General features: G+C 36.0%; 2 protein-coding genes across 2 annotated transcripts; one reads left to right on the top strand and one right to left on the bottom strand.

Moving 5' to 3' along the window:
• Positions 1-25547: 25547 nt before the first annotated feature.
• Positions 25548-27108, bottom strand: N7516_001928 (isocyanide synthase family protein; the record flags this gene model as incomplete). The annotated part of the gene is given in 2 exon segments (XM_057214648.1): positions 25548-27077; positions 27097-27108. The coding sequence occupies 2 exon segments, from the start codon at positions 27106-27108 to the stop codon at positions 25548-25550; spliced, it is 1542 nt and encodes a 513-aa protein (XP_057076531.1).
• Positions 27109-27277: 169 nt separating this feature from the next.
• On the top strand, positions 27278-27550 carry N7516_001927 (Aldehyde dehydrogenase N-terminal; the record flags this gene model as incomplete). The annotated part of the gene is made up of 1 exon (XM_057214647.1): positions 27278-27550. The coding sequence occupies one exon, from the start codon at positions 27278-27280 to the stop codon at positions 27548-27550; it is 273 nt and encodes a 90-aa protein (XP_057076530.1).
• Positions 27551-27792: the final 242 nt, after the last annotated feature.

The raw sequence follows: 27792 nt of genomic DNA, 5'->3' as shown, positions 1-27792 counted from the left end.
ATAATTTAGTAAATCTAGCTAAAGAAGATATACAAAAAATTATATCTCTTATAGTTAGATTTCTTTATATATATTAAATATATAATAATAAGACTAAAATTAAAGAATATCTTTATTAAGAATAAATTAGGATTACTTTTTAGTAAGGAATCTATATTATCTAATTATAAAATAGATAATCCGGAAGTATTAATAGTTTTTAAAATTATTAGTCTAGCTAATAAGTAGTCCTTTAATTAATATATAATAGCGAGTTTAACTACTAATAAACTATAAATAAAAATAGAAAGAGGAGCTAAATCTATAAAAAAAGCTAGATCTATAAAAAGAAGAGTAACTAGGCTTATAATAAAAGCTAGATTTATATTTAGATCTATAATTTTGCTGAGCGCAGCGAAGCAAATTTACAGAAAAGGTACCTAACAGACTATGCCTAAAATTCCGTCTTGCGAATTCTGAGATCCTGGCCTCTGATTGGCTAGAAAATTCACTCCTCATGTGATCAGGGTAGGGTTAGTCACGTGATTCGACTTTGAGATATAGACACCTTGGTGCCTAATAAAGCACGTGATATATATGTAGATCACGTGAAATACACCGATCCACTTGGGATTAGGCGGCGATCACGTGAGTACCCTATGATCACGTGATATACACCGATCCACGCCGGATTAGGCGGCGATCACGTGAGTACCCTATAATCACGTGATATATACCGATCCACGCCGGATTAGGCGGCGATCACTATATAATAAGTAGCCTAAGGCGCCTAAGGCACTAATTACCTATATTACGTAATATATCACGTGATATATCTAATCTACGCCGGATTAGATAGCGATCACGTGAGCACCCTATAATCACGTGATATACACCGATCTACGCCGGATTAGGCGGCGATCACGTGAGCACCCTATAATCACGTGATATATACCGATCCACGCCGGATTAGGCGGCGATCACTATATAATAAGTAGCCTATAATCACGTGATATATCTAATCTACGCCGGATTAGATAGCGATCACGTGAGCACCCTATAATCACGTGATATACACCGATCTACGCCGGATTAGGCGGCGATCACGTGAGCACCCTATAATCACGTGATATATACCGATCCACGCCGGATTAGGCGGCGATCACTATATAATAAGTAGCCTATAATCACGTGATATATCTAATCTACGCCGGATTAGATAGCGATCACGTGAGCACCCTATAATCACGTGATATACACCGATCTACGCCGGATTAGGCGGCGATCACGTGAGCACCCTATAATCACGTGATATATACCGATCCACGCCGGATTAGGCGGCGATCACTATATAATAAGTAGCCTAAGGCGCCTAAGGCACTAATTACCTATATTACGTAATATATCACGTGATATATCTAAGCTACGCCGGATTAGATAGCGATCACGTGATCACTATATAATCAATGGCCTAAGGCACTAACTAGCTATATCACGTAATCCCGGGATATATCTAATCTACGCCGGATTAGGCGGCGATCATATGATTACGATATAATTCTAAGGTTACGTATTTAATTTAATTTAACTTTACTAAGCGAATTATATATATATATATATATAGAACGGTATAAAAGTAGGCCTAAATAAGATACTTAGGTATTACCTCCTAATTAAAAGAGGGTTTAAACCCTAGCTACTATAAGTATTAGTAAGCGCTTATACCGCTATATAATCCGGTAATAGTATAGGGGTTCTACTAACTAAAGAGTACGGTTATAGGTAAGTATAGGATAAATATAGAAAAAACTAGGTATATAGCGTAGTGGTTAAATACGATATATATCTTAAAGGTCGCGTGATCGAACCCGGCTCCGACTAAAATAAAAGTAAATTACTTTAATTGGGAAAACCGATTAGTAGATCGATAGGAAAATCTAGATTAGATTAGATTAGATACTAAATTAGATTAGATCTATTAGTAGATTATTTAGATTAGATACTCGATCTAGAATCTAGATTAGATTAGATTATAGACTACCTTAGCTATATAATAGTCTAGATAGTAAGCTAACCCCCTAATCTAGATAGTAAGCTAACTACTTATCTACCTACTAACTAGCTATTAATTAAGCGGGTAATCTAGCTACTAATCTAGCTACTAACCTAGCTACTAGCTACTAATTACTAATCTAGCTATTAGCTATTAACCTAGCTACTAATTACTAATCTAGCTATTAGCTGCTAATCTAGCTACTAAGCTAGCTACTAACCTAGCTACTAATCTAGCTACTAATCTAGCTATTAATTAAGCGGGTAACCTAGCTACTAACCTAGCTACTAGCTACTAATTACTAATCTAGCTATTAGCTATTAACCTAGCTACTAACCTAGCTACTAAGCTAGCTACTAAGCTAGCTACTAAGCTAGCTACTAAGCTAGCTACTAACCTAGCTACTAGCTACTAATTACTAATCTAGCTATTAGCTACTAAGCTAGCTGCTATACTAGCTACTAAGCTAGCTGCTATACTAGCTGCTAATCTAGCTGCTAATCTAGCTATTAACCTAGCTACTAATCTAGCTACTAATCTAGCTATTAACCTAGCTACTAATCTAGCTACTAATCTAGCTACTAATCTAGCTACTAATCTAGCTATTAACCTAGCTACTAATCTAGCTACTAATCTAGCTACTAAGCTAGCTACGAACCTAGCCACTTGCTACTAATCACTAGCCTAGCTACTAATCTAGCTACTAAGCTAGCTACGAACCTAGCCACTTGCTACTAATCACTAGCCTAGCTACTAAGCTAGCTACTAAGCTAGCTGCTATACTAGCTACTAATCTAGCTACTAATCTAGCTACTAATCTAGCTACTAATCTAGCTATTAACCTAGCTACTAATCTAGCTACTAATCTAGCTACTAAGCTAGCTACGAACCTAGCCACTTGCTACTAATCACTAGCCTAGCTACTAATCTAGCTACTAAGCTAGCTACGAACCTAGCCACTTGCTACTAATCACTAGCCTAGCTACTAAGCTAGCTACTAAGCTAGCTGCTATACTAGCTACTAATCTAGCTACTAATCTAGCTACTAATCTAGCTATTAACCTAGCTACTAATCTAGCTACTAATCTAGCTACTAATCTAGCTACTAATCTAGCTATTAACCTAGCTACTAATCTAGCTACTAATCTAGCTACTAAGCTAGCTACGAACCTAGCCACTTGCTACTAATCACTAGCCTAGCTACTAATCTAGCTACTAAGCTAGCTACGAACCTAGCCACTTGCTACTAATCACTAGCCTAGCTACTAAGCTAGCTACTAAGCTAGCTGCTATACTAGCTACTAATCTAGCTACTAATCTAGCTACTAATCTAGCTACTAATCTAGCTACTAATCTAGCTACTAATCTAGCTACTAATCTAGCTACTAAGCTAGCTGCTATCCTAGCTGCTATCCTAGCTGCTATCCTAGCTGCTATCCTAGCTGCTATCCTAGCTGCTATCCTAGCTGCTAACCTAGCTACTAATCTAGCTACTAGGTACTAATTACTAATCTAGCTACTAATCTACCTACTAAGCTAGATTATAAGCTAGCTACTAACCTAGCTACTAACCTAGCTACTAACCTAGCTACTAACCTAGCTACTAACCTAGCTACTAACCTAGCTACTAACCTAGCTACTAACCTAGCTACTAACCTAGCTACTAACCTAGCTACTAACCTAGCTACTAGCTACTAATCTAGCTACTAGCTCCTAATTACTAATCTAGCTATTAGCTACTATACTAGCTACTATACTAGCTACTAATTACTAATCTAGCTATTAGCTATTAACCTAGCTACTAATCTAGCTACTAGGTACTAATTACTAATCTAGCTACTAATCTACCTACTAAGCTAGATTATAAGCTAGCTACTAACCTAGCTACTAACCTAGCTACTAACCTAGCTACTAACCTAGCTACTAACCTAGCTACTAACCTAGCTACTAAGCTAGCTACTAAGCTAGCTGCTATACTAGCTACTAATCTAGCTACTAATCTAGCTACTAATCTAGCTACTAATCTAGCTACTAATCTAGCTACTAATCTAGCTACTAAGCTAGCTGCTATCCTAGCTGCTATCCTAGCTGCTATCCTAGCTGCTATCCTAGCTGCTAACCTAGCTACTAACCTAGCTACTAACCTAGCTACTAACCTAGCTACTAACCTAGCTACTAACCTAGCTACTAACCTAGCTACTAGCTACTAATCTAGCTACTAGCTCCTAATTACTAATCTAGCTATTAGCTACTATACTAGCTACTATACTAGCTACTAATTACTAATCTAGCTATTAGCTATTAACCTAGCTACTAATCTAGCTACTAGGTACTAATTACTAATCTAGCTACTAATCTACCTACTAAGCTAGATTATAAGCTAGCTACTAACCTAGCTACTAACCTAGCTACTAACCTAGCTACTAACCTAGCTACTAACCTAGCTACTAACCTAGCTACTAACCTAGCTACTAACCTAGCTACTAACCTAGCTACTAACCTAGCTACTAACCTAGCTACTAGCTACTAATCTAGCTACTAGCTCCTAATTACTAATCTAGCTATTAGCTACTATACTAGCTACTATACTAGCTACTATACTAGCTACTAACCTAGCTGCAACGCTAGCTACTAAACTAGGTGCTAAACCAACTGCCTATATAGCTAATACTCTCTCTCTAGGACTAATATCTTAGTCAAGTATTATAATTCCTCCCCTACCCCCACCCCCTTAGGGGTGGGGGGTGGGAGGAGGTTAAATTCCCCTACCCCTCTTTATCGCCTATATCCCTATATAGACCTAGCTATAGGTATCTTCTTAAGCCTTCTTTAAAGCTAAATCCTTTTGCTTCTGCTAAGCTCAGCAAAATATCACCCGTATGCGTATCCACCCCTAGTGGTCGCTTACGGGTAGCTGGTAAAAGAAAATAAAATTAGAGATAAAAATAGAAATAAAGATATAATAATTAATAATATAATAATCTCTTTAATTATCGCTAATAATAAAAATAAAAATATAAAGTTGTTAGAGTCACGTGACGGCCATGTGGGGCCGTAGGTGATCCTGACCCATAGAACTTAGGATAATATTAGATAGTAGCTAGTTTTTCTTCTCTTCTTTTCTTTCTTTCTAGAGTCTATAATATAATTCCCCTAGAATTAATATTCATTCCTATATAGCCTATATTTTATCTAATAGGTTATAAGCCCTTACTCGTATAACTCCGAGTATCTTTTCGTTAAAATTTTTAACTAATTAGAGTTTTTATTTTTTATTTATAGGACGCGTTTTTCGGCCTATTCTATATCTCTACTTTTCGACTATTAATCCTATTATTAATTTTTATCGACGATCTTATTATAAATTAATATTTTTATTATTCTAATTATCTATAAAGCTTCGTTTTCTATAGTTACTTTATCGACGCGATAGATAATACTACTTTATATATTTCTTTTAATCGAGACTAAAGATAGATACTTAATATATAATTAAAATAATTAGTTCCTATAATAATAATAATAATAAAGAAGAAGGATTCTTATATTCTCTCCTCGCTTTTTATTAGTAATAAAATCCTATTTCTAATAATTAAAGATAATAATAGTAATAATATAGTCTTATTAGACGAATATTTATATAAAGGACTAATCTTCCTAAAATAAAAGAGATTAATCTTAATAAAGATATTAAATTAGCTTTTAATAATAGTAATCTAATAAAATAAAAATAATAGATTATTAATAAATTAAATATAATATAAATTAATTAAGTCGCTAATTATAATCTATCTCGTCCTACCGAATTTAATCCTAATTATAACTTATAAAGATATTAATCGAAGATTTAGGGCTTAGGGGTTTTAGGGTTAAATACTAATTATCTTTTAATAAAAAGATCTTAATTTTAATAAAATAAAGATTAATTTAAAATATTTTTATATATAAGATATTATTATATTTATCTATATTCTAAAAAGAGATATATATTTAATTAGAGAAATTAGCTATTTATATATTTAAAGAATATTTAATTAATTATAAAAATAAGAATAATTATATTTTTAAAATATAAAATCTTTTTTAAAAAAGATTATTTATTTATAGAATATTACTTTTCTTAATAAATTAGATCTTAACTCTTCTTAATTAAATAATAATTTAAAAAAGATATTTTAGCTAAAAAACTAATATCTAAAGATCTTAATTTAAATAATAATATTAAAATATTTTATAAAAAAGATAGTCTATATATTCTAGATTTTATAATTAAGAAAAATAAATAATCTTATAAAGATTTAAAGATTATAATTAGACTAAAGCTAATTTTATAGGTTTTTATTATTAATAAATAGCTAGAAATAGTAATTTAGATTTTAAGATCTATAATTTAATAGAAGTAAGCTTTTATAGATCTAGATATATTAAAAAAAGTATAGATTATACTATTTATATTAAAACTATTAATTAGAATATAGGAGATTAAAGATTAATCTTTATTTTAGTAACTAAATTTCTAAAAATAAATTAAACTAGCTTACTTTCTATTACTAAAAAAATAGATTATTTAATAACTAATTTATTAATTAGTTCCTTAATTAATATATTAATATTTAATTTTTTAACTATAGATTTATAAGATAATCCGATATTATATAGTTAATTATATAGACGATAGACTATTACTTTTACTAATCCTACTATAACCTAGAAAATAGATAGTAATATCTCTAGTTTTAGAGGCTATTCTAGAGTCTTTAGTTATTTATTAATTAATTAAAAAGGGTAATAGTAAAGATAATAAAGATAATAAAGATAGTAAATATAATAGTTTTATTTATTAAAGATAATATATATAATAAGCTACTTATAATATAGAAGTTCTTATATAATAGGCTATTCTTACTTCTTTTTAGTATTTATTTAGAGTATTCTAGAAGGATACTCTATAAGAGATTCTTCTATAAAAAGTTTTTTTATAAGAGGTTTCTATATAAAAGATTTATAATCTTATTATTTTAAAAAAAGAGTAGATAGTAGTTTAGCCTAATTTTTATTAGATTTCTATACCTATTTTTAAATTATATATAGAGATAATATATAAGATTAAATTATCTTAAAAGGTCTTAGTTAAAATAATTACTAATAATTTTATTACTAAGATAGCTTTTATTCTACTAGAATACTTTATTTTTTAATAATTAAGCCGGATAAAACGATTATTTAAATAATATAATTTTCTTATAGAACTTACTAAGACTATATTAATTCTAAGAATAAAACTAAAACTAAGACTATTAAATTAATTAAAGCGAATTATTATAAAGCTAGATATTTTATAAAATAATAATAATATTAATAAAAGATTAAATAATAATAATAATTAAGATAAAAAGAGACTTATAAAATTAAATATTATTATAAAATAAAGTACTTTTTTTATTTATAATAGTAAGTCTTTATATATTAAAGATATTATTATTTTCTAGTCTTATAATAAGATAATAAATTCTCGATTTTTAGACTATTAATAAATAGCGATAGAAAATTAATTTAATAATATTTATATAAAAAAAACTTTTAATATTATTTATAAGCTACTAAAGATAGTATCTCTACTAAATTAATAGATTTTTAATCTTAAAGTAATAAAAAATAATCTTATTTATAATTTTAAAATATATTATATAATTTATAGTAACTATTAATAAAAAAAAGATTTAATCTTTTATATTTTAATTATTTAAAATATTCTTATAAAGATTATTTTTATATTTATTATATAAAAAGATTATAAATAATATTAATTTAATATAATAGCTATATATCTTAATATTTTTTATAAAGATTAGAAGATAATCTATATTATTTAATTAATAGATTTTAAATATTCTAAATTTAATATTAAAAGTAAAGATTAGATTTATTAATTATAATAAATATTATTTAGCTTTTATAATTCGGTAGCTTTATAGAATAAAAAACTTAATAAAAAACTAATTAAAATTAGTTTTTATATTTTTAATAATAATTTATATATTTATATTAAGATATATAATAGTTTAATATAATTTCTTTTTATTTATATTAATAATTTTATTAGTATAATTTTAATTAATAAAGAGATTAAGATAATTTTTTAGTAAATAAAAGATTAATTTAAGATTAAAAATATAAAAAAACTATCCTATTTTCTTAGTAATACTATTATTTAAGATTATAATAAAAAAATAATTCGGATAATATAATAAATATATTATCTAAAAGTATTTTATTTAATAGAGATATAAATATATTCTCTAATTTTAATTCTATTTTTTTTAAATTATAAATAAAATAATAGTAATAAAGATCCTAATATTTTTTTAGATTAAAAAGGATATATTTTATTCTAGTTTTTAATTAATAGATTTAACTAATTAATAATTAAAATTAAATCTAATATTAAATTTAATATTATAAAATTATAATATTATTTTACTTCTTTAATTACTAATAATTTATAAATAGTTTATATTATCTATAAATATTTTAATAATATAATATATCTTAATATAATATTAAAAAAAATAAATAATATTTTATTTTTTATATATACTAATATTTTATATAATAATTAATATAATTTAAAATTAATAGAGGGTATTATTTAGTTTTTTAGTAGTATATTTAGTATTTAATACTTAAAAAAATAGAATATTATAACTTTATTATTAATAGCTATAAAATAGTATACTTTAGATTAATCTATTAAAGATACTTAATAGATTTTAAAGATTATTAAAGCGCTTAATCTTTTTAAAGTAGGTAATCTAATTATTATTTTAATAGATAATATTAATATTTAATTATTAATAAGTAAAAAATTATATAAGAATAATATATATTAGCTTAATATAAAATAGTTTTTTATTAAAGACGTTATTTTCTAAAAGAAAATTAATTTATAATACGTCGAGATTGTTACCCGCCAGTTCTTTAACAAAAAGAGTGCATTCAACTAAAACATTAAGTACAAGGAGAGAAAAAAGAAAAGAGAAGAAAAGAAGGATCACAAACAGGACCAAAGACAATGTGGGGTGGGTCCTGTTTCAAAGGCGGAGCCAGTCGGCAGAAAACTCTGCGGGCGGAGTCACACTGGCAGAACAGCTGTCTCCAAACGGAGTCAACTGGCAGAAAGCTTCTACAAATTGTCACATAACCCCCGACTAAGAATGTATTTAGCCCCTAAATGCCGGCTTGTCGTCATCCCTATGATCTTCAAGGAAGACCTCGTCTTTTGCTACGTCTATCTAGGCTTATAAACGTATTAGAGGCCCGGGTTTCAGAGGGTAACTGTTATAGAAATCCCGAATCTTTTGAGGTACGTACTTAAAGTTTCCTACGGGATACTATTGTAGATTGAGGTTATGACTAAGCTATTAAACTCGATACTATAGCTTCCGGTAATAGAGACGTGAATCGATGATCTTATCTACCTCCTATTTATCTTCCTTAGAGATCCTGATTAGTAGCGGTAGATCTAGGTACTATCCGCGTAATAGCTTTAATAATAACGCTCTTCGAAGCTTACTAGGGTTGAAATACTAGATAAACTTTAATAGATTCTAGGAAGATCGAGCTTATAGGCGTTTCCGATCTTCTCGATAATCCTATAGGGTCTACTAGTAAGGTAAGAAAGCTTCCGATTCGGGCGATCTAGCTACTAATCTTTTATTATAACAAAAACTTAGTTACCGACGTCGAAATCCTCTTCTCTCCGATACTTATTCGCCTATTAAATTATCTACTACTAGGACTTTATAATCTAATCTCTCGTCTTTATCTAGATATCTTAAAGTTATAATAATATATTAATTATATCCTATTCGTTATTTATTAGATTACTTCGGTCTTTCTAATTAAAGGATATAGCCGGTTCGTAACCCCTTTCGATAAAGAATGGTAACTACTTTATAGTATCTTACGGAAGGATTAATACTATAAAATCTACTATTAGTAGAATCTCTAACTAATTATCTTAATTCTATTTAATATATAGTCGTAATCTCTAGACTATATATTGAATTAGCGATCTCGCTCTATCTATTAGTCTAAAGATAGTAGATAATTAATAACTTTCTCTTAATTCTAAGTATCCGGTATAATTTAGTCTAGAATTCTAAAATAAACTATCCTCCTCGGTTAAATATAATAATCTCCGGGATACTTATAGTCCGAATTACGTTATTAATAAATAGTCGGGCTATCTACTTGGTATTAGTATCCTTATAATAAGAAATAGAAATTAGCCTCTTACTTAGTCGGTTAATAACTACGAAGATAGCGTTATAACTATAACGATCCTTTAGAAATAAGCGGAAATCTATTAAAATATACTACTAGGGTCTCTTAGGAATAGGTAAGAGATATAATAATCTAAATATACGATCTCGCTAAGCTTTTGTTTATTTATAAACTAAATAGTTTTCTATATATCGCTTTACGTTATTAGTCTATCCTAACTAATAATATCTTAGCGAGATAAGCTTCTTTAGTTTTTTGATTCTAGGGTATACGGTTAACGGTTATTAATATATATTATCTAGAAGTCTTATATATAAATCTCCTTCGTCTAGAACCTTGAGTCGTTCTTTAAATAAGAGTAAACCTTCTTCGATTATCTATTTTTAGTTACTATCTTTTCTAGCTATCTATTAGGAAATCCTCTAGCTTAGTACTTTCTCGGTTAGCTTATTTTACCCGTTCGATAATATCTATTATATACTCTATATCGATTAGATTTAAACCGACTGGATAGATACCTTCTTCTAGGTAACTCCTTAGTAGAAGTATTATCTATCTACTATTATCGGTATAGGGTAAATCTTTTCGCGATAAGACATTAGCCATAATGTTCTTCTTTCCCGGACGATATTTAATTATAAAATAAAACTAAGATAGGAACTCGCTCTATCTCGCTTATTATTGGTTTATCTATCTCGTTATTATAAAGTATTTAAAAGACTAATGATCTATTAAGATCTCGAAACGATCCTTTCTATACTAAATCTTTAAGTTTAGGTCGCTATTCTTATAGTATACGGATAATTACTAAGAGTTCTTTGTCCTATATCTCGTAATTTAACTTTATGGATTATATATTCTTTAAGAAGAAAGCTACTAGATATTAGAAGTTATTATTCTTGTAGTACTAGAAGAGAACTACTCCGAGTACCCCATCGGAAGTATCGGTCTCGACTCTTATCTATCGAGCTAGGTCATAATAATGGAGAACCGGCGTAATTATTAACTTCTTCTTTAGTAACGAGAAGGCGGTCTCGTATTATTCGGTCTATTTATAAGAAATGTCTTATTAGGTAAGTTAATATAAAGATTTTGAAGATGGTACTATATCCTTAGATAAAGCGTTGGTAGAAATTATAAAATCCTAAAAATAACTAAACCCCCTTTATAGTCGTTAGAGCTTACTATAACTAAACAATACTAATCTTTCCTAGGTTAACTATAATATTATCCGTACTTATAATAAAACTAAAGAACTTTATCTTCTATACGGAGAATTCGTACTTCGGTAATACTACCTAGAGACCTACTTTCTATAGACGTTAAAGTACCTCTCTTACTTATTACTAATACTCTTTAAGGGTCTTATTATAGATTAAGATATTATCTATAAAGACTATGGTATATTTATCTAGATATTCCCGTAATATATTATTTATATACTATTGGAATATAGCTAGTCCGTTTATTAATCCGAATGGTATAACTTTATATTTAAATAATCTATACCGCGTATGGAAAGTCGTAAGCTCTTCTACTCTCGGTATTAAATAGATCCGGTAGAAACCTTATTAGATATTAAGCTTTATAAAGAACTTCGCTTTACTAGTTCGTTATAAGACTTTATCAATTAATAGTAATAGGTAATAATCCTTTTTCGTAATAGTATTTAATCTTCGGAAGTCGATATAGAAACGAAGACTACCTCTAGGTTTCTTCGCTATTAAGATTAGAGAAGTATATAGTGCTAAACTTAGAACGATAAATCCTTTCTTTAAGATTCTTTATAATATACTCTCTTACCTCCTTTAGTTTATAAAGGGATAGCTTATAGAGAGGATAGTACCTAGGTTACGCCTTGGCTTTAAGTATAATATCGTAATTAACTTTAGGTCTATAAGGTAGTAATTTATCTAATCTTTTCTTCGAGAAAACTTCCACGAGGTTATAGTACTCCTTTAGTAGAGTCTAGAGTATCTTATTAATTTTAGGATCCTATATTTAAGTACTTTTTAATATCGATAATATGGTCGATTTTATAGAGGGAAGTTATAAAGGTTTCGGTTTCTTTATTAACCTTACTTCTTATATAAAGTCGATTAAATCTAGCGCCTCCAATCGTATAGATATTAATACTAATTGGGGACTACTCTTCCTTCGTCGATATCCGGGGTTTTAGAATTTTTATTTTATCCTCTAAATTTCGAATTATCTTCCGTTTCTCTTTAACCTACTAGTACCCATATTAACGCTCTCGGGTACGTCAGAGTTACTAAGATAGTTACTAATCCTATTATCCAAAAAGGCGATCGCGTTATTCTATATTAGCTTGGTAGGTAGGGTCTATCTTCGATGGCTTCTTTTAGGATTTCGGTTAGAAAGGGAATAGTAATCTTGCTTATAACCTCGTTAGAGAGACTTTTTTGATCTAGCTAAATTATTTAGTATCGTCGGCAATCTAGAAGAATATTATACTCGGCAAACTATATCCGTCTAAGGATTATATTATATCGTCTGAGATCTATAATTAATATTAGGACCTATCGCTATACTCTACCATTTATATAAACCGTAAGAATAGCGGTATATCGTATTAGTTTAATTAGCTTACTATTAAATCCACATATTGGATATTCATGGCTAAGCCTCTCTACCTTAATCCCAAATTGCTTACCGAGTAGTATAATTATTATTATATTAATAAAGATATATCCGTCTACTCTAGTATTACCTAATACTAAGATAGAAAAAGAGTGGCTATTATATATTAGTTGTATATTAAAAACTAAGCTATTTCTAGGACTACTAACTAACTTCTATAAGTCTAGCGTAAATAGTAATACTTTCTTTCTACCTAGGAGGGAGACTTGTCCTAGGCAAAGGCTTTTCCCGGATTCTTTTTATTACTCGCTTCGAGTTTTACGATCTCCTAAATCCGAGGGGTGGTAATGGTCGTAGTAGCCATAGTAGTAGGCTAGTTTAACTTCTTTTTCGGACAATTATAGGTCATATGTCCTCGTTCCTTATAATTAAAATAACGACCTTCTTTTATTAAGGTCTCTCGCTCAGATATGGAGAGACTAACAAAGTTGGCACTACCTTCCTACTTTATATAGGGGAGTAGAATTCGAACTAGTTATAGTGGTACTTATACCACTTCCTAAGGGTAGGTTCGTATAGGAACGAGGGATTGGTCGACTTGGCTTCCTATTATAAGCTAATTTTGTATAATATACTCTAGTAACTCTATATGAATATATCGAACGAGACCATTTCTTAGTTGACAGCCTATATAATCTAGGTTTAAAGTAGGTATAGGAGTTTAGAATATAGATCTCGTTTCCGATTCTTAATTATAATGGTAGCTTCTTTTACAAGCTATATAAACTCTATAAGGAAATCGGTAAAGTTATCCCTAGGCTTTATTTTTAGTCGGTGGTATATAGTATACGCTTCGGTACGTCGATTCGGGTTTATAAAGATAGTCTTTAAGTAGGCAATAATATCCTTTGTATCTTTATAAGGAATACTAGTGTTGGCGCTCATTCGGGGAGCAATATATAACTAGGCCTTACTTTTATATCGGCTCTACATGTAGAGTCTCTAATAGATAGGGAGAGGGTAATAGTCTATATTGGCTTTAAGTTTCTATCGGATTACTATCTCCTATATTTCGAATCTTACTTCTTTCCTATTATTAAGTATTGGTATATTAGGTATCTTGGTTGTCTTCCGGGTAACGTTAGCCTCTACAATCGGTACGCTAGTATTAGCTATATTAGGATTCTAAGTAGTAAGGAGGCGGAACGCTAAGTCCCCCCGCTTACAGGTCGCAATATTACGATAAGTAATTGCCTTATCACGCTTAGTTGTTAAATCGTTAATATCACTAAGGAGTGTTACGACCTCCTCTCTCAAATCCTAATTCTCTTATTCTAGTCGTCGGTACTAGTGAGTAAGTTCCTAGAATCTCTCCTTTAAAGGAGTCTTCCGAAGTTGTTCGCGTATGGAGGATGATCCCTCTCTAGCGTTATTATTATTATTTGTCTTACTAGTGTCTACTAGTCTTGGTATTTCGGCATATAGGGTTCGGGGTTCGGATATATCGACCACCCGGTCGATCTCTTCTTCTTCCGGTATAGTAGCGAGCGGCTGCTTACCACGGTTTATCGGGTTCCGGCGGGTCTCGACTATTATAACTGGTTAGATAGGATTCGGTTCGGTTCGGAGGGTCGGTCTTAGCTATACGATGCCAAGGAACGGAGAGTGGGTAAGCTTTAACCGAGATCTACCATAATGGGGATCTATATAGTCTTTCTGCTTATTGAGAATTGAAAGGGTACTTAATGTTATATTACTAGCCAGTTCTTTAACAAAAAGAGTGCATTTAACTAAAACATTAAGTACAAGGAGAGAAAAAAGAAAAGAGAAGAAAAGAATCTATAAACAGGACCAAAAGACATTGTGGGGTGGGTCCTGGTTCGAAGGCGGAAACAATCAGCAGAAATCTCTGCAAGGCGGAAACACACGGCAGAACCAACTGACTCGTCCAAAGGCGGAGTCAGTCAGCAGAAAACTCTGCAGATCGTCACACTATTAGTCTAAGAACCGCTACGCGGCTAAAGAAAACGTTAGTATAGCGTATAGGCGTATACTTAGGCCGTAGCTCGTAATATTTACCGCGTAATAGTAGTATAGGGGATATAACTAGCTTAGTACTATTAGCTATAATAAAAGTTGCTACGTATAAGTACTAGGTAGGTATAGTATAAAAAGGAGTAATAAAAAGTAATAAGAAAACGAGGTCGAGGTAGTTGGCTAGGCTACTATTATATATATAGGTAAGGATAGAAGGGCTAATAAGATAGTATCTAGTAAGAGAGTAAGGCAAATAGGTAGTGAAACCTCTATATATTTACTCGCTTTTCCCTATTATCGACTCTCTTACTATTTATACCTATCGAATAGTCAACCCGTTGAGTTAGACTACTAAGTATAGGGCTAATATATAAGCTATAAGTAGAATACGGGTACTATATAGCTGCTACTAGTAATATACTAACTCTATTCGACCCTATAGTTCCCTAAATTAGTTAATTTATATTACTACTAACCCTAGTTTACCTTACTGGGCCCTACGAGTATTACCCTCTATTAATACGATAGAGGACTAGCTAGAGAGTCGGTTTAATGCCGTTCTTAGGGCGGTACGAGATAGTAATAAGGGAGATATCGAGGAAGAGACCGACGATAAAGGTATACTTATATCTTATACGTATAATAGGATAGTATTAATAGTAATAAGTACGAACTAAGACGAGCTACTACCTAATAGGAACCTAAGTATCGGGCTACTAGATAAGTTGTTAGTTCCGATTAGTAAGGATATATACTAGATACTAATTATAGACTATATACTAATATATATAGTAGATAACTTATAAGAGTATTAGGCCTAAGAACGAATAGGTACGACCCGGCTCCTATCTAATATATTAATATACCTAGGGAGTATTAAGGATTCGTAATACCTAAATATTAACTAGCGTACGGACGATAGAGGGGCCTATAAGGTATAAATACTAATAGATCTAGCCGGCTATATCGCCTTATACGGATAACGCTTCGGTATCTAGGCTATAAGTATAGATCGCTACGAATAATACGTTATAAGGCCCGCGGTTTTCGAGATCTATAAGGTTGTAGTTAATATAGACGGTTCTATACTTTTCGATAGCGTATATATATACTATATATTCCGAGGTAACTATACTAGTTATTTATTTATAGGTAGGGTCCCGGACTAGATACTATAGGTCTTTATAACCTCTGCCCCGACGTATAGGTTTAGGTATAGGGTACTAAAGGGCCTATTAGCTAGCGATTATAATTAACTATATACTTTAGGCGAAGAAGTATAAAAGCGTATATTATAATTCTAGGGGAGGATTATAGTAGAGTATACCGACCTAGTTAGATAGACCCGAAAGTCTTTATAGTAGCTTTAAATCTATAATATATACGCGGATCCTACTTTTAATATAGATATTATATAGATATTAGACTATAGAGTATAATCTATATATACTACTTAAGAGGGTGCCTATAAGGATCCTCTAGAGGGTGCTCCTAAGGATCCTCTAGAGGGTACCCGTAAGGATCCTTTAGAGGGTGCTCCTAAGGATCTTCTAGAGGGTACTCCTAAGGATCCTCTAGAGGGTGCCTATAAGGATCCTCTAGAGGGTGCTCCTAAGGATCCTCCTAAGGATTACTAGTATAATACTATATAATAAATCTATAACGAAGTCTATTAATAATATATATATATATATATATATATATTCTTAAAAGTACCCTATAATAATATACTAAGTTTATAGGTAGATAGATACGGGTATTAATGCTTAAATAGCCCTTAAAGGTTCTATTTTTAACGTATACGCTAGGCGTAGGGCCGTAGGGAGAATTAGATATATCCGAATATATTATTATAGTCCGGGTACTAATTACGGTATAAATCGAGTTGACTACTATAGAACTACTAGATAGTCTAGAGTAAACTAGATTCTATATATACTTAGATAACGGCCCGTAACTTATATTATCTATATAGAAAGGTCCTCCTCGGCTTCGTCGTCTACTAGGTCTAGCTCTTAGGCGGCGTATTTAAGCTTAGTAATACGGGCGTTAAGGACCGCCCGATCCTAGCTAACCCGGCGATATACCTAATCTACTTACTCTCTAGCGTATTATAGATTTCGAATAGGCTTAGTATATAGGCTCCGGGTAACTAGGGACCTATATAGGGGTAAAGGATATAGTAGGCGTAGTCTAGGCCTAGGCCGGGTTGTATCGGAGCGTAGCGTACTACCGGGCGATAAAAAAATAGTAGGTTTAGATAGCGAGCGTACTTTATAAGGCTTAGATTATATATTCTAGTAAGGCGGGAGAGGTATTACCGATTGTTAGAGCGTTATACGGCGAGAGGTAGGAGTATAACTAATCTACTACCCTTACTAAAGAGGAATAATAATCTTAGCGCTTAGGGCCTAAGTAATAAAGTACTAGGCGATACTATCCGGTATATCGGTACGGAAGGAATAGGAATCACCGCTACTATCGAAAGCGTAGTTTATATATATACTACTAAATAATACTTAGGATTCCGAGAGGATAGCGATGATATATAACTAGTATAGTCTATTACTCCGTATATAGGAGGCGTATTAGTTAGAGGGGTTAACTACGACGCTAAACCGCTAACCTAGGGCCGAACGGATCGATAGTCTCCCTAGCTTTATATAATAGTAACGAGGCTAGCTAGACGCCTAATATCGCTAATCTAGGTATAATAAGTTAGTACGGATTAACGCCTAGTACTCCCTCTCTTAGCCTAAAGAGTTAGGATTAGATATCGGATTACTATTAGTATTAAGACTATATAGGGCCGGGCTCGGTAAGGGTATTATAATAGGGTTAGAATAGCCGAGGGCTAAGAAAGTATTAATAGTATAAAGATATAGGGATTAGCGGAATACGTACCTAGATAAGTTAGCAGCCGGACCGAGGTAAGAGAACGCGGGAGTTAAGGGCTCGGTAAGGGTTAAGTAGCTATTAGAGGGGAATTAGAGTATAAACGTCGATAGCGCTTCTAATAGGTATATAACGATATAGTTAAAGGTAATAGGGAGGGGATTGCCTAGAGGAAATACTAGGAAGGAAGAGGATAAATACTAAAGGGGTAGTAAGAGATAGGGATAGAGACTATAACTCTATAGGCCTAAATTAGAGCTATAAAAGCGCGGTAAAAGTAGTAAAGTAAACGGATAGATTAAAAGATAGTATTAGTAGTTAAAATAGCTTTTATAAGGCTTAGAAAGGTCCTTATAGAGAAGAATTAGATACTATATTAGTATAGGCTCGCTTATTATAGAGACGATAGAGAGGATAGGGCCGGGGGCTATACTAACTAGGGGGGAGGAGGAGATCTAGTCTTTTAGAAGCTACCTTAGCGGCGGCCTTAGCGACGACGGTATATAGATAGTAGCCCTACGGAGAGAAGGGGATAAGGTAGGTAAGGAGGTAATAGGGGACCGGACTAGGAGATAGGACGGTATAAATCGGCCTAGTATAGAACGCGGGGATAGGCGAAGGACTAGGGTAGCTATAGAAGACGAAATCGAGTCCGGTAGCGGTATATACTATAGTATACGGCGTCGCCGGTTATCTAGACGTATAAGTATAGTCGGCGTAGGCCGAGCGGGTTAAAGGCGATCGAAACTAATAGCCTTCTTAAAGAGAACTTCTATAAGGGTACGGACCTAAGAGACTACGATATAGTAGAGGCCCGAGGAATAGGGCCGCTCGGTAATATTAAGTACTATTTAGTTTATACTAATACCCTATATCTTATATACCGTTATAGCGTATAATAGGACTAGGGGAAACTAGGTCCTTGTATACTATTAGTTCCCTATAAGGAACTCGCGTATAGCGGTAAGAATAGGGATAATAAAAAAGCGATTAGGCCTAATTCTACGGCCTATAAAGTAATCGAACTATATAAGAAGGGCTATCGGGGTTTTATATTAGGGGTTCGTAGTAATAGGGGGCTATACTATATCTTTAACGGTACTAAAGACCCTATTTATAAGGCTATATTCGGTCTAGATATTATCGAGGAGTATAATACGGCTACTAATAGAGAACTAGATTATATAATAGAGGTTGCCGGCTTCCTTAGTAGAAGTAGTATTAGTACCGGTACCGGTATAGGCGGTAGTAAGCGTAAGTACGGGCTAATCGAGGTCCCGGAGACGGCTATAATTAAACTACTATATCTAGCTTCGAGTAGGTAGGATACGTAGGGTATTAGTAAAGGCGATAGCCTCGTAGGGATTATTACTATAGACTCGGGATATAAGAAGCTTAAAGTCCGCCCGAGTAAGACGCTTCTTATAGAGCCGGTCTAGTATACCGCGGAATCGGACGCTAATATTATCAGTACCCTACTAGCGTATAATAGTATCGAGCTTAATAGTCCGGTTAAAAGCTATATAGAAGGCCTTAGTCTATATATTATGAGGTTTAGATACGGGTAAGTTAGAGAATATAGGCTTCTAGAGGACCGGGGGGAGCTAGAAAAAGTCTCCTATAAGTAGGATACTAAGACTACTAAAGTAGCGGTCTTAAGAGCGGGGGAAAATCTCCCGGTACTATTACTCGATCTAGAATAGTATATTAAGCCCGACTATAGACTTCTCGTCGATAATAAGGTAGTAGATATTATAGAAGACCTCCTATATAGCCTTAAGGGTATCGGTAGGTAGGGATACGTACTTACCTATAAGTTTAAGCGGGAGGCGGAATAATAAATATAAAGTACGGCCTATAATATTAAATACGGCAACCCCTATTAGGGCTATATATAGGATAGGGGTACGGACGCTAGCCTCTCTAGCTATCCGAGTAAGTATAGCGGATAAGAGTATAATTAGGTAGGACTTTCTAGTCCCTACCTTACTATTGATATTTAGTAGTAGGGGGTCTAGTCTTATTAAAAGGGACTCGCGGAAATACTCGATAACTATATCGAATACCTACCGCTACTTTAGCTAGAGGATATTAGGCGAGGCGTTAGACTAGGCCTTAAAGGGGGCGGGGTCTACGGAGATAGACTCCTTCTAGTAGTCTAGGGGGATATAGAGGTCTATATTACGGTATATATAGAGTATCTAGTTATACTTATAGTCGAGATTACGCTCTCCGAGGTTATTAAGGTCCTAGAGATATATAGCTAGGTCCTAATTTAGGCTACGCCGCGCTAAGTCCTACTAGGAGCGGGGCGGCTTATCCTTATCGTCCTTATCGGCGGAATCCTCGTATAGGTCTTTTAGGGTATCGTTAATCTCGCGGCCGTACCGATTGTTAGGGTAGCTATAGGAGGCCCGGTAGTACTAATACGTATCGAGCTAGGAGCTAAATCTAATACCGTTAAGCTCGAGAAGTTTACTTTTATATCGGAATAGATAGTAGAGCGTAACCTTAACCTAGGTATAGTCTAGTATACCGGGCCGGTACTAAGGCTAGTATAATAGGATATAGTCTAGCACGGTACTACCGCGGGGCTTCTTAGTCTTATAGTTAAAACGTCGAAGGAATTTTAAGTATATAGTATGCTTATATTTGGAGGGACGTTAGCGGTACTTCGTAAGTAGTAACTTATATAGCTAGATCTCCTTGTTAGGTTAGGTATAGTATAATATCGCCTAGTTATCTTAGGCGCGATACTAGATAGCGACTACGGTCCGGCTACTATAATATAGCGGGATATAGAGTAGAATCTATAAAACTTCCTAGGCGGACTAATTACGCTAGGAGAGTAGAGTGTTTATTATCTTACGTATAGCCGAGAGAAGCGGATTGCGATTATTAATATAAGATAGAATACCCTATATTAGGTCGAGGTAGCTTTATATTAGGCGCTCGGACTTACTAACGTACTTAGAGAGGTAATTTAATAAAGCCTCGGTACCGGTATATAGAGCGATATTTATATTAGCTAGCTACGCTATACTAATAACCGGATTATATAGGTTAAGGTACGCGTCGTTACGCTCTAGTTATAAATAGTAGTAGGTAGCGCTAAGCGGCTTCGCTAGGACCGGTTCTATACGAATCTAATAGGGGAAGCCTATATAGTAGTTAGTCTAGCCTATAGTATTATTCTTACGTAGGTAATATTAGGCGCTATAGCGGTAGCGCTAGACCTAGTTAACTATACGCCTTAGATATTCGATAGTATTATACTAATCCTCGGGCCGGAGCTATAGGTCCGACTAGGCTTATTTATAGATAACGTACGCTATACGGCTAGGAGTCGGGTTTACCGCGGAGATATATATATCCTAATACCGGGTAAAGTAGGAGCGGAGCTCGGGGGTATCTAGGAGCTCGGGGTCTAGGTAGCTACGGATCTAGAATAGCGCGTAGTTATAGACCGAGCCTCGGCCCTACTACTCGTATCGGTTCTAGTAGTCGCTAATATAGAATATCCGCTTTAAGACCTTCTCTTAGAAGGCCCTAAAGTATATATTAAACTATTAGGCGACGATATAAGGATTCTCTTAGAGGTTAGTCTACGTAATATAGCGCTATATAATATTATTAGCTGCTAGCTAGTCCTTATATTAAGGGAGATAGCGTATAAGGTTATCCTAGTAGAGATCGGTAGCTAAGAGGGTAATAAAGAGATAGGTAGTACCGAGGTTCTAGATATAGGCGAGTAGGTTATAGCGGCGGGTATTCTAGTAGGGCTAGGTACCTCGGAGGTAGGTAGAATAACGCGCGATATCCTAAAATAGCTTCTAGGCCTTAGGGATATTACTTTTAAAAGCTATATAGAGGTTATCCGCCGAGATCTTACGGTTACTATAGCCCTTAACGAAGAAGTCGGCCTAGGATATAGCGGAGTATTATATAAGTATATTAAAAACTATAAAGCGGAACTAAGGATACTATACGAAACGGCCCGACTTATAGTATATTAGGTACCGGTACTACTCTTTAAACTTAACTATACGTAGGCGGGAAGCTTAAAACTCGGCTTTATTATATAGGAAAAGGGTTAGGAAGGCGAGGGAGAGTATAGGCTAGCTGCTACTAAACTCGAATAGCGGAGTGGCTTTAATAGAGGGTAGGATAAGGTAGCGACGCTAGGACAGTACGCCTTCGGGCTAAGTAGAGGACTCCTCGGGCGGTAGGCGGGCTATAAAGACGATATTACGGAGTACGGCCTCCTCGTCTAGTTCGTTCTCGAGGTTAGGAACGGCTACGTACTCGGGTCCTAAGTTATCCTAGATAGAAGGGTCTAGCTAGGACGACGCTAGTAGATCCTCGGGCTTAATAGGCTAGATTTAGGACGGTATAAGATCGGAGACGTTATTATAGAGCGGTAGCTAAGATAGGCGGGCTAGGTCGATAATAAGATAGCGGTAATCGGGGTAATAGGTAGTAAGGAACTAGAGCTACTACATAACCGCTATACGGCGGACTATAAAGTTACGATTGAACTAGCGGCGGAGCTATAGACGGTCTATAGTGTCTATAGGTCGAAGTATAACGAGGTCTAGCTCGGTAGGGAGTAGTAGTAGCCGATCGTAAACCTTAGGAATATTTACTAGGAAGTACGTTATATAGCCGCGGTAGAAATACTATTAGTTACGAACTTAGCGGACTTTGATAATAGTATAAACGAAGGAAATTAGTATCTCTTCTACCTATATTAAGATAGGGAGGTAGAACGGGATATTGTTAGGATATATATCGTTACTCGGATTATAAAAGTAGGTATAGTCTAATAAAACCGGCTTCCGGTCCTCGTCCTTATCTTTAGTACGATACTAATAATAGACTCCGGCTTAGGGCCCCTATATTACGTACTTTATATCGAATTAACGCTTATTATAGCGCGTATAGGTCTCTATAGTAGATTCTCGAAGTATATCTTAGAAGTTACGGACTAGAGCTTATTACGCTTCTATTAAAGGCCTAGATATCGCGGTATAGACCGAGTAGGCCTACGAAGGTTAGGATAAATACGGTAGTATATAGGTAGGGATAGCTATATACCGACTAGGAGAAGCGCGAGGAGTACCGGGCGTAGGGAGAGGGGGCGAGGACGGGAAATACTACGATAAAGATAGCGTAGGGGGATCGGAATATAAAGAGATATAAGAAGAGGGGGAACTAACGATACTAGGAGGGGAGGCGTCTAGGAGACCTTCTTACTAGCGCGACGCCGGACGCGGTACTCCCTCTTCTTTATATTATAGGCCCTAGTAGAGGCCGCGTAGCCGGGAATAGCCTTAGAATAGGCGACGGCGGGCCTAGATATTACGAGCTGTTTAGATAGGGGATATTAGTAATATAAAGATAGTAAGGAAGTTATAAACCTTAGTAGACGCTTCCTCGCGGTATTAGAGATAGGCTTAAGTTAAAAGATCGGCCTAGCGACGATTCTAGAATTAGTCTAGCGGCTTAGCGGTACTATATTTAATATATATACGGTAATCGGTCTACGGGACGGGCTGTATATAGATCTAAACCTTAATAGACGGGGGTTTAGTAGGCGGTCTCTAGCTCTAACGGTAATCTAGGTACTCGGTAGTAAGGATACCTAGTTAGCGGCGGTTCTAGAACTAGTCCGTATACTTATAGACGCGGTACCTAGCGTATCTACAGCTACTAGGTTAGAGATCCGGCGGGCTCGATTAGATAATAGGCTACGGCGGGCGAGGAATCTCGATATATAAGCTAGGAAGGGGACGCGGTTTATAGGATATTAACGTCGCGGCCTATACGTCTCTTTTACGCGCGTAGCGCTATAAAGTATTAGATAATAGCGTATTATATAGATAAGATATTACGTAGATACCTAGTTATTCGTAGTGCGACAACCGAGATAGGTTCGAAAGGACCTAGTATAGGCCGTGGGATCCTAGGATACGTTAAATTAATCTATAGGCTTAGTATTACTGTATTTAACGTAAGTTATAAGATCCATTATAACGCGAGGAGGCCTATAGGCGTATGTAAATAGAGCTATAGCGAGAGGTAGAGGTAACGTAGTTTATAAGATAGATAGTTGGTATTAGACGACGCGGTATAGGACCGTATTATAAAAAGAGCAATAAGGCCTGTTTAAAGCCGGGTTATATATAGGCCGGATAATAATGGGAAGTATATACCAAACACGTGGCATTGTCTGTCACGTGCAAATCCGGGCCGGGCCCTCAAAGTCGAATCACGTGACTAACCCTACCCTGATCATATGAGGAGTGAATTCTACAGCCAATCAGAGGCCAGGATCTCAGAATTCGCAAGGCGGGTTTTTTGGCATAGTCTGTTGGGTATATTGCCTGTATTATTTGCTTCGCTTACGCTCAGCAAAATTATAACTATATTAAAACTATCTATATATTTAATAATATACTATAGTAAACCTACTTAGGTTATAGTATTATTACGTAGCTACTAGATATATAACTATACTCTCTATAATCTATAAAGAGCTAGGTCTTATTAGACGTCGTAAAAGGTCGTAACCTAGGGTAGAACGCTCTAGTCTAACTATTTATATCTCGCCCTACGTACGCTAGTACCGTTCTAGATAATAACTTTAACTATAAATTGCTTACGCCCTACCTAGGTTCCGATCTTGAAAATTAAAGGACACCTAGAGAGTATAGTTAAATATTGTCTAGCCAAGTTTTATGACAATTGAAGCAAGACTGCGGAGTGAACCTAGGCTTATAATTTCGTATGAATGGGAGGGTGTCCACACTTTCGGGAACCAACCAGATCACCTAAAAACCTGTCAGTAATGTATTGTAACCCGCACTCAGGCTCGGTCGTCCACCCCCCCATGGGATAGGGCCAAGCGGAGAGGCCTGGGTGACAAAGTACGCTTTGTGCGTGCTTTAGCAAGGGTTCAAGGGCCGGAGAAGCTGAAACTGGGAGGTTGTTATGCTATGCTTTGGCGATCGTACTTGAGGCAGGAAATCTGTGTGCAGTTGCATGCTGAATGCGGTCACCCCTCAAATATGCTGAGCCTGATCGAATAACCAGGTCACCCCCCACGCCCTAGACCGCAATTTGACCGGCGACTCGTGATCTATGGCCGATGAACTAGGGTGTGGATGAGTGATTTGGAGGCCTACGTAATTCCCAAAATATTGTGGCAGTTCCAAATCTCTCTTTATTCCATTCCATACCTGATTGCTTGAATTAACAGCCATCGACTCAAATTTGTATTTTTGCCAGCAGAGGTGCAAGGCTTGGAAAAGGCAATGCTACCGCGAACCCAATAAAATAGCAATACATACGGGAACTTTCAATCTTTCATTATGTGGATTCTTTTATACAGGTTCTGCCATCGTAAATGAGGACACACCTAAGGCGTTGTCTCAAAATACATGTGCTGTTAAATCAACGTCTTCATCCTCGACTGTTACTTCCCCCAATCCCCTGTTATCCAGTACGGCTGGTGTGAGATTTCTCTACTGGAATGAAGAGTTTGTGTGCTTTATGATCAAGATTTTTAAATACATAACTATCAACACCATATATATATTCCATAAGACTAAATACAACAGCGATCCCGTATATCTATAACCAACCTATCTACGTGCCAATTTGTTTCGTATACCAACCAAAAAACCGGTATCTATCAGTCTCCACGGAGAACCCTCAAGAAAGATGGATTGAGATGAACAGGAAGGGCAATGCGATGGTCAGAAACCACAGCATCGCCCGCCTGCCAGCGATGCAAAACACGAAGACGAACATCATCCAACGCTGCAGCCGCCTCAACAAATGGAACGAGCGCATCACCATCCTCCCGTGCAGCAGGAATCTGCACGAAGTAAGACGTGGCCGCCGAACTCGCAGCAACACCTTCATGCAGGAGGCTTAGCGACAGTCCGCGACCAGCGACACGAAGGAACTCCTTGCCGGTCTCGGCGGTATACTGCATGGGGTCCAGGCCCTCGAACAAAATCGGGGAATGCACCTGAGCCAGCTCCGCGACCCGGTCCAACCGCATTCGTGTCATCGGTAGGTCCTGCGGGACACGAACCTTCAGTCCGAAGGGGTATAGCGGGTGGAGTTCGGTCTGGAGCTCGCTTTCAATCACGCCGTACATCGAGACATCTGCGCACAGAAACTGCAGTCCTAGGTCGTCGTGGCAGATTCGATAGGAGATGCCTCCGTCGGTGCCACCTGTGGGCTTACGTCCAAGACTCACGGACACCTGATTCGCCTCAAGACAGGGGGTGTTGTGCCATGGCGTAACAGGGAAGTTACTAAACCGCTTCTGGGGAAGCAGTGCCACAGACAGCTTGTTCGTGTTGTCACCCGCGTGGATGGAGAGGCGGACGTGGGGCGGCGAGGCGGCCGCCACAAGAGCCGAGAAGACCTGGCCGCGCTCGATCATGACACGGGCAACGACGGCAGAGTGTTTCTTGATGGCACTCTTACTCACCTTCTTCTTCTGGTAGAAGGTTGCCAGATCAGACATCAGGAACCTGATGTATCCGCGATACGTGAGGGTGGCATTGTGATCCAGTGTTTGGGGTTTCTCGCCGGAGCAACCTCTGAACAGGCGTTCCTTGAGATCATCGATGCGAGAAACGTATTCCTCCTCGCTAACGGGCACGCTGGGTGCACCATCGAGAAGATCGAATGGGTCTGCAAAACGGATATGGCGCAGACCCAGTCTGTCCACAATCCAGTGCAGGCCCTCGGTATACCTGTATGTTACCTCATCGGACACACCAAGCAGATCATTGTAGCAGCAGCCATCGCTGACTATAGTGATTTGAGCGCCTCCTGGGTAGATCTGGGTAATTCTTGCACCGAGCGAGTTCAAATGTTCGAGGGACAGGCGCTCGCCAACGTCTGGGTCCGGTCCCAGGACTTTATCTTCACGGTTTGGACTTTTGAACGGGTATGCGGGGACCACCAGGTTGATCTCCTTGTTGTTCGAGACGAAATACTGCAGGGTCTCGAGGAGTCGGGGCTTGTATACATCCTCGTAGCGGTCGTCGGGCCCGCAGATGCGATATGAGGCGATGATCTCTGCAATACGGTCGACGAGGGCTTCTTGGTTTCGGCAGGTCTCTGCGTCGGTTATGAATGCTACCCTGGACGATGCTCGGATGGCTGGAAGGGGTGCCTCGACTATGTCGATGTGGGGGGGCTTTTTGGGCAGTGATCACGTTGGACAGCATGGTTGCAGTCACTGATGATTGAATTGATGATTTTGAAGGGTATACTGTAAGTCTAAAAATGGGTTGAGGACGAGAATGAATCTATTTCAAATGTCGAGAGTGGAATTGGATCTTTTCTCTACAATTCTTTGATATTTTCTCTTCTGTCCGATTGCCCTCAAACCAGGAAATGCTGCTCTGCCTGTTACGGTATCCGTCGTCCGCGGATATGTCGTGTTTCAGCTCCGTTAATGCCCGACTGGATGTTGCATTTGAAGTACTGATCAACAACTACCTCCGTGGCCTTTTGGGCACGCCATTTGGGGGCGTCAAGGGCAGTGGATATGGAAGGGAGCATTGGATTGGCACCTTGAGGGAATGGAGTCGGATCAAAAACGTCCGCTTCCCTAGTGGTCTGGGCCCAATACCAGCTTGGGGTGGCGCAGTGGATGTATGCAAGTAGCGATCTCTGATAGGTAATTCGATTAAATTGGCAACGGAAGGATTTGCTTGAATATTTGAAGCAATGAATCCTTCCAAGCCCTCAGATGCATATCCTTCCCTGATTCCCTGATTCCCTGATTCCCCGATTCCCTGATCCTTCTCATTACACGATGCTCAGGTATATAGGCCCTTCGTCTATTTGATAAACATGCTGGTGGTCCAGGTCCCTTCATATCTGCTTATATAAGCACACGATGATGC

Source organism: Penicillium verrucosum (genome assembly GCF_028828655.1).
Source record: "Penicillium verrucosum strain IBT 35672 chromosome Unknown utg000001l_segment0_segment0, whole genome shotgun sequence".
NCBI lineage: Eukaryota > Fungi > Ascomycota > Eurotiomycetes > Eurotiales > Aspergillaceae > Penicillium > Penicillium verrucosum.
This window is presented reverse-complemented; position numbering and strand designations above follow the sequence as displayed.